The sequence below is a fragment of the Mastomys coucha genome, unplaced genomic scaffold (genome assembly GCF_008632895.1).
Source record: "Mastomys coucha isolate ucsf_1 unplaced genomic scaffold, UCSF_Mcou_1 pScaffold13, whole genome shotgun sequence".
Lineage (NCBI taxonomy): Eukaryota > Metazoa > Chordata > Mammalia > Rodentia > Muridae > Mastomys > Mastomys coucha.
Window position 1 is genome coordinate 27,700,601 of NW_022196895.1, and position 8,478 is coordinate 27,709,078.

General features: G+C 43.8%; 1 protein-coding gene across 1 annotated transcript in view; it reads left to right on the forward strand.

Moving 5' to 3' along the window:
• The window catches only part of Sap130 (Sin3A associated protein 130), an 89,042-nt gene that overhangs the window by 73,508 nt on the left and 7,056 nt on the right, over nt 1-8,478 (forward strand). The window contains exons 17-21 of the mRNA XM_031366366.1: nt 848-1,096; nt 1,370-1,495; nt 5,449-5,552; nt 7,310-7,423; nt 8,414-8,472. Coding sequence (XP_031222226.1) covers nt 848-1,096; nt 1,370-1,495; nt 5,449-5,552; nt 7,310-7,423; nt 8,414-8,472 — 652 coding nt within the window. The remainder of the gene's footprint in view (nt 1-847; nt 1,097-1,369; nt 1,496-5,448; nt 5,553-7,309; nt 7,424-8,413; nt 8,473-8,478) is intronic.

The window sequence follows — 8,478 nt, forward strand, 5'->3', positions numbered from 1 at the left end:
TAGGTTGTCCGTCCTGCAGTGGTGTTTCAGAGATTGTCCTAAGCTGTCAGCCTTTGTTGAAGGGGAGAATATTTGGTCACCGTGCAAACAGGAGATAGAAAGTTGGGATCTTGTAGTCTTTCCCTTCTGATAGCAAAAAGGTTAGAGGTGTAAGGAGGCAGAAAATATAAAAGAATCCTACCAGAGAGCATGGTTTTTAGCATGCATGGTTTACAAGGCTAAGTAGCTTTGGTAGTTGTCTCTGTCTGCATTCATCTGTGTATATACAGAAGAATTGGAGAACCAGACTTGATGTCTGAGGGTTTTGCTGAGTGACATGAAGCGAAAAGATAAGGAAATGTGAGACGGTTTGCAGTTATTAGGGATGGTGGTATAGGATGTGGCTGTTAGAAGTGAGTAGTGGGCTGCAGAGATGGCTCAGCAGTTAAGAACACTGACTCCTCTTCCAGAGGTCATGAGTTCTATTCCCAACAACTATGTGGTGACTCAACCATCTGTAATGGGATCTGATTCCCTCCCTCTGCTGGAGTTCATGAAGACAGGGCACTCATATAAGGTAAATTAATTAATCTTTTTAAAAAGGAACAGATTCGGATTTGTCCACCCCAGCTATATGACCCATCCTAGGTCAGGTTAGTACTGACCTTCTCACTCCAGAGGCATCTTATCTGTGAGTGATAGGAAGCAGCTCACAGCCCCTGCCTCAGATAGACCATGTGACGTACTGTCAGGCCCTTAAGAAACCTCTGTACCTGTTAGCCCTCCAACTGTCTTCATAAGTGTTCTTCTGGAAATCAAGTGAAGCCTTCCAGAGTGCTCATTGGTGTGCGTGCTCCCTCCCCAACAGCAGTCCCTCCTCTGGCTACCAACACCGTGTCTCCATCTCTTGCTTTGCTGGCAAGCAACCTGTCCATGCCTCCAAGTGACCTCCCACCTGGTGCCTCCCCAAGGAAAAAGCCTCGAAAGCAGCAGCACGTGATCTCGACAGAGGAGGGGGATATGATGGAGACAAACAGCACTGACGACGAGAAGTCCACTGCCAAAAGTCTCCTGGTGAAGGCTGAGAAACGCAAGTCTCCTCCCAAAGAGTATATTGGTAAGGCAGGCAGACCACACAGCCACTCGCCTCCCAGCTCCCCCTGAGTCAGACCACATTGGCCACTCACCTCCCAGCTACCCTGAGTCAGAGCCCTCCCACCAAAGAGTATATTGGTAAGACAGGATGACCACACGGCCACTCGCCTCCCAGCTCCCGAGTCAGAGCCCGTCTCAGCTTGTCTCACCTGCATCTTACTGAAGCTGGACTTGGAGAATTATCTAAGATCTATACTAGGCCACTTAATGTCGTCTCCTTTTCTCCTTTGAACAGATGAGGAAGGTGTGAGGTATGTTCCAGTGCGACCAAGACCTCCCATCACTTTGCTTCGTCATTATCGGAACCCCTGGAAAGCTGCTTATCACCACTTTCAGAGGTACAGTGACGTCCGGGTCAAAGGTTAGTTTCCTCAGAAACATCTAGTACTGATCATGTAATGGTGCAGCACGTAAGCTATGTTGTAATCACAGTGAAAAGGTATCAGAATCACAATTCTCATTTCCAACAAAAATATGTAAAATCCAGGAGAACAATAGAGCATTATTCCTTGCCCCTAGAAGGCTATGTGTTTATTGAAGTCCTGGTGAAATGGATAAGGAGGAGCCCAGTTTTAATAAATTCTATGTGCTGACAGCTCCCCAAGTATTGATACATTAATCTCTTTGGTTCTCCCCAAGAGAGGAACTTGTAATTGTATTGCAGTTTAACATAGTCAGAGGTGAGATGTGCTTTTCTACAATGCTAAACCAATTCATACACTTGTATTTTTTCCCAAAAGATCTTTTATCAACACTATGTGGAAAACTTAGAATGACCTAGGGGATAGGCTGGAGAGATGACAAAATGGTTAAGAGCACTGCTTGCAGCCAGCTGTGGTGGCACATGCATTTAATCCCAGAACTAGGGAGGCAGAGGCAGGTGGATCTCTGAGTTTGAGGCCAGCCTGTCTACAGAGTGAGTTCCAGGACAGCCAGGGCTACGCAAAGAATGCTACAATGCTTTAATTATTGTGTCTCAAAAAACCAAAAGAGAAAAAGAAAAGCACTGATTGCTTTTGTAGCAGACCCAGTTCATTTCTCAGCACTTACATGTGGTGAGCCACGAGATAAAGGATAACTGCAGTTCCCAGGGAGCCAGTGCCCATTTCTGGCCTCTGTGGACCCAAGGAATGCATGTGGTACATAAACATAAAGTAAAATAAATAAATAAAAAGAAAGACTGCTCAGGGTAAATGCCTGTGTTATTTTGTTTTGTTGAACTTTAGTACTTTTTTTAAATGCACATTGGTGTTTTGCCTGCACGTGTGTCTGTGCGAGGTGTCAGATCCCTGAAACTGGAGTTATAAGCACTTGTAAGCTGATACATGGGTGCTTGGATCTGGACCTGGGTCCTCTAGAAGATAAGCCCGTGCTCCCAAATGCTGAGCCATCTCTACAACCCTACATTTAATAAGCCTACATTTAATGAAAATGGTTGATAACTTTAAAAATATTTCTACTTAGTGGTCTTTTAAGTATCATTCATCTCCAATATAATAAATACATGGAGAACTATGCATTTCCAGAAATTGTTCACACTGTTCTGTTTTCATAAATTCAACTTGGAAACTTATATGGTAATTTTCTTGGTCTCAAAATGAGTCTTATTTGAACAGTTTACTATCTAATGTCAAAGATCAAGAGTGCCTCAAAAAAAAAAAGGTAATCTAGTATTTTAAGTAAATTTGTGGTTTTTTTATTAGGCCACATAGCTAATGTAGCGCACATGCCATGGTCTGGGTGCACGTGCCATTGGCTGGAGACCAAGTGTTGAAACCAGTGAGGCCTAAGAGCTGAGGACTGGCAGAGTGCTTGTGGAGCCCAGTCTCCAGCACTGACAAAGCCCTATGTGGTAGGTGCTCATGCCGACACTGCCAGTGCCTAGGAGGCTGGGATGGGTGCATTTGTATATTGGAGGCTAGCATGGGACCCTGTCTCAGAAAACAAACAAACATGAGTCTGTAGGGAATATTTCACATTCAAACCATAAGAAATAGTTGATAAACTACTTAAGGACTATGACAAGAAGAAAAGGTAAGTCTGTACATGCTCAGTACGGAGTTTTTCTCTTTAATTGTTGATATACAAATATCAACTGGCCCACATCCAGGGGGCCAGTGATACTTTGGAAATCTCAGGAGATCAGAGTATTGATCATCAGTGCAAAGAAACACCTACTCAAACCACAAGAATGCTGTAGCTGTAAGTGTTCAGAGTCAAGCCTGGGAACATTTTAACCCATACGAAGTAAAGACTAGCTGATTGGGCCTCACTTTTAAAAAGATAACCAGGCCAGGTGGTGGTGGCGCACAGAGAAACCCTGTCTCAAAAAAAAAAGGCTATCCAGTGGGAAACACCTTGACAGATGGCTTATGCTCCCTGATGTCTGTCTTTGGGCATAAACTACAGTCACCACACTAACTCACTCCAAGTCTAGCCAGATTACAGTCGTCTGTGATTATAAATAAAAGCTAAGAAAACCAATGAAACACACAAAAACTGAAAAGAATAAAGAGATAACACAAGGCAGGGATGAAATGGTACAAGTCTTTTTGTTTGTTTGTTTGGTTGGTTGGTTGGTTGGTTTGGGTTGGGTTTTGTTTGTTTGTTTGTTTGTTTTGGTTTTGGTTTTTTTGTTTTGTTTTGTTTTGGTTTTTGGTTTTTCAAGACAGGGTTTCTCTATGTAGCCCTGGCTGTCCTGGAATTCACTCTGTAGACCAGGCTGGCCTCAAACTCAGAAATCCGCCTGCCTCTGCATCCCAAGTGCTGGGATTAAAGGCGTGAGCCACCACCACCCAGCTGGTACAAGTCTTGTAGCCATTCAGAGCCCAGCCCATAATATGTGATCTAGAAAGGGAGGAAGTGGCTTTAAGTTGAAGACGCCAGCTGAGAAATGCCTCAGTGCCAACTGTGATGATGCAGACTAATGGCTTGTTGCAGAGCATGTGTGAGGTCCTACCTGGATAATAACTAAGCTTTTTTTATTGTTTGAAGCACCACCTGGCTTGTATCCCAGGTTAGCCTTGAACTTGTGACCTTCTGCTTCAGCCTTTCAGGTATTGGGATTTCAGGTATGCACCAGTACCTGTGAAAGGATGAGACATGATGGTGCATGCCTGTAATCCCAGTGCATGGGAAGCCGAGAAGGATCATCAGTTGGGAGCCGGCCGGCCTGGGCTTCTTGGAAATTCTGGACCAGCCTGGGTTGAGGCTACTTGAGACTACTTGCCTAGCCTGCAAAAATGCCTGAGTTTAGTTCCCAGCACCACTGGGAGGCAGGCAGAGGTGGCACACCTCTGCAAACCAGGACTCAGGAAGCAGAGGCAGCCTTAACTACAGTATTTCAAAGCCTGCTGGGGGTTATTGGTATTTTGATATTTGCCAATTAAACAATTTTTTTAGTACATTGTTTAGAACAGAGTAGGTTCACCTCAAAACTGAGATTTTGGAACAGAGTTCTGCCACACCCTGATTGATATCCCTCTCCAACATCTTCCCACTATGAAACTACACTAGATAGAAGGGCCATTGCAGGGGACTTAAAACTAAACTCACCATTTTACAGATAGCCCTCAAACCTAATCTGTGTCTTTCAATCTTGGTGATACCATATCATATTTATTCTGTTTATAGTTATGTTTATTTTACATATGATTTCAAAGAATACCGTGCTGTAGGATATAGTTAATGATAAGAATGTCCCCTTATGCCTAAGGCAAGAAACTACCTCTGTGCTGCCCAGTTACTATATCTAAGTCATTTCTGTCTCCTCTCGAATTAGAAATACAATCCCCTTGGTATTTTTCTTAAGTTATAGCTAACTCCAAAAAAAGCCTCCAGAATTTTGGTCCAACCCTCCAGCTGCACATAAACAAGCCCACACATAGAACAAGGCTCAGTTTCCCTGAAGACCATTTCTCCTCTAAGAGATTACCACCATTGCTAGCTGTCCTCCTAGCTCACCCTGTTAGCAGAGTATATCTTCAAAGCTTTCTGTGGAGCAGGTGAAAATACAGAAAAGAAGCTAGTATATTGGTGCCCCCTGTAAGCCCAACACTCAGGAGGGATAAGCATGTAGCTCTGTGAGTGTAAGGCCAGCCCGGTCTACAACAGCAGGCCACACAGGCAAAACCCTGTCTCAGAAAGAAAACACAGAGTTTTATTCATTTTCTTAATGACTCCTACCTGATTTAAATACAGAAGATGTTTGAGGAAAGAAATTCTGATAAGATATTGACACTTAAGCTGCTTAACCCAAATGAGTTTGCTTTTTTAACAAATGAAATATACTTACTTTGATCTCTGTGATTCCAGAGGAGAAGAAAGCTATGTTGCAGGAAATAGCTAATCAGAAAGGAGTGTCCTGCCGTGCCCAAGGCTGGAAAGTCCACCTGTGTGCTGCCCAGTTACTACAGCTGGTAGGTGCAGTTCTGGAAGTTGGTATGTCATGCCAAAGAGGCAACCCAATACTGCCTGCCTGCTGTACCGTAGGCTCTGGGTTTGATCCTCAGCGCTGCCTGAAGTGGGGTCATAAATGCACACGGGCCTGTGATCCCACAGCGAAAGCAAGTCAAGTTTTATCTATTGCATGGTGATTATAATTATTTGTTTACTCGTTTATTTAATAGAAGTGAGTCAGAGGACAGCTCTTGGGAGTAGTGGGTTCTGTCCTACCGTGTAGGTCCTGGGGGGTCAAACTCAGGTCATGCTGCTTGGGAGCAAGTGTCTTTACTCACTGAGCCATCTGTCCAGGCCTAAATTTGAATTCTGATTCCCAGACCCAAAATATATAAAAGTGCTGTGGTGTAAGACTGAAGTTAAGCTGGGCAGTGGTGGCGCACGCCTTTAATCCCAGCACTTGGGAGGCAAGAGGCAGGCAGATTTCTGAGTTGGAGGCCAGCCTGGTCTACAGAGTGAGTTCCAGGATAGCCAGGGCTACACAGAGAAACCCTGTCTCGAAAAAACAAAAAATAAATAAATTAATTAATTAAAAAAAAAAAAGACTGAAGTTAAATGTAAATATTATGTCCTATTAGGACATATAAAGTAAGAAGAGCCTTAAATGGCTTTCCCATGAGCCTCTTCTCTCTACCACTCTGCTTCCTCAAAGAAGGTTTGATAGCCAACCAGCCCTCACCATGAACCATCACACATTTTGCTACTTACCAGGTAACAGACTTCAGTGACCTACCAGCTTCTAGTAGGACACACAGACCCGCACCATCTTGCTTTAAAGAACAGGCAGGAATGCTTTCTACAAAGCCTGCCTCCCACAGTCCCTGATAATTCATTCTGTCCCTGAGAGCATCCCATGTTGTCCCCTAGGTGCACTATTCTCCTGGCTGATGAATATTAACTGCACCCTCTGTCATCTGTCCAGTGGTAGAGTTTATATGACTTCCCCTCCCCCCATAGACACAGCCCTGGGACAAGAATCTCCTCATCTGAGTGAAAGGAGAAGTGGCCACAGTAGCCTCATACAATGTTCCCATCTATAGGGAGACAGTGATCTCAAGAGCATCTTCTACTGAGTCGCACAACAGTGTGCTGGCACACGCTAGGATCATAGTATCTATTTGTGAAGCTGGGGTAGGAAATCTTTTGTGTTAGAGGCAGCCTGAGCTACCTAGCAAGGCCCTACCTGAGGAGAAGGGTGACGAGCGTCGTGTAGCGTTTGCTAGGTGCTTAGCTAGCACGTGGGGAGGCTTGAGTTTGGTTCTCAGCACTATATAAACCGGATGGAAAGGCACACACAGCCTGTAAGTCAGTGGGCTCAGTTCAGAGTCGTGCTTGGCTACATGGTCGGTTTGAGGTCAGTCTGAGATACATGAAAGTCTTGGGGGAAAAATGCCATTATATTTTGGCTTGGGTTAAATTATATAAAATTATATTTCTGTAAAAATGACAGCTATTTTTCAAGTGAATTATAGATTCAGTGTAGTATTTCAAAATTACCTTTGAAAATGGACTATGATCTATGGCAAAGTATAGCATAATATAAAGTATTGATCGGTTCATTCCTTTATTGTTTGTTAATATTCATGCCTTAGTCCTTGCAAGCGAGGTCTTTATCCCCAAGCACTTGTACAGCAGCCTTCCCTGCTCAGGTGGCTGGCTTTGCATCAGATTGACACAGAAAAGTGTCCAAAGTCACAGTATTTCTTGTGTGTTGCAGACCAATCTAGAACACGACGTTTATGAAAGACTTACCAACCTACAGGAAGGGATTATCCCAAAGAAAAAGGCAGCAACTGATGACGATCTGCATCGAATAAATGAGCTGATCCAGGTTTGATGAGTCCTCATCCTTCAGAGTGCTTGCTCATGGGCCATCTTTTTAATGTATTCTCACCAGCAGCCTCCCTCGCCATAGGCATTTTGTTTGTTTGCTTGTTGCTTATTTTGTTTATTAATAACTTTGTTATTAATTGTTGAGATTGTGCCTAATTACATTTCTGTCTTCCTTTTCCTCTAACTTTACCATACCATTCCCCACTACAAGAGTGTCTCTTTTGTACAAACTCCTTTGCTTCAGTGTGCATTAGTAGAGAGGGACTTAGCCATTTTTTATTTACTTTTTATTTGTTTATTTGGGCTCTGTGTGTGTGTGTGTGTGTGTGTGTGTGTGTGTGTGGACATAGGTATCTGCAGAGACCAGAAGAGGGTGTTGGATCCCTTGGACTGGAGCTAAAAACAGTTGTGAGCCACCTGACGTGGCGGGGAACCAAATTTAGATCCTCATAAAGAACAACAAGCGCTCGCTCATAGCTGCTGAGCAATCTCTCCAGTCACTTTTTTTTTCTGTGAGCCTATGACCTTCCTAGCCACAGGCTTCTCGTCAAGTTGACCATCTCAGACATGGCTTCCCTCCTGTAGAGCCAGCACAGATCCAATGGAAAGTAGTTCTTCTTCTCTAACAGGCTTGCCACTGTGTTATCACTGAGCTCAGTTTGTCTGGGCACTCGGTATTGTTGCATAGAGCCCACAAAAGGAGTAAAGATTTAAGCACTGATTGTCGATTAAAGTTATCCTGACCCAGTAAGGGCTAGCCAGTAAGAACAAAGTGTACTTCCAGCTTCTTTAGCTTTTTTTGACCAAGTCATCCAGCATCTTTAGCAATAGTCTTACAATTTAGTGCTAGTTGGACTCTCAGGCCTCCCCAGAGCTCCCCAAGAACTCAAAGCAATAGTCTAGTCAGCCTTGTTCTCTGTGGAACTGTCCTCTAAAAGTCGTTTCATCTCTGTGACATCAGGTAACAGTGTGTCTTTTTCTGTCCCAGGGAAACATGCAGAGGTGTAAACTAGTGATGGACCAAATCAGTGAAGCCAGAGACTCTATGCTTAA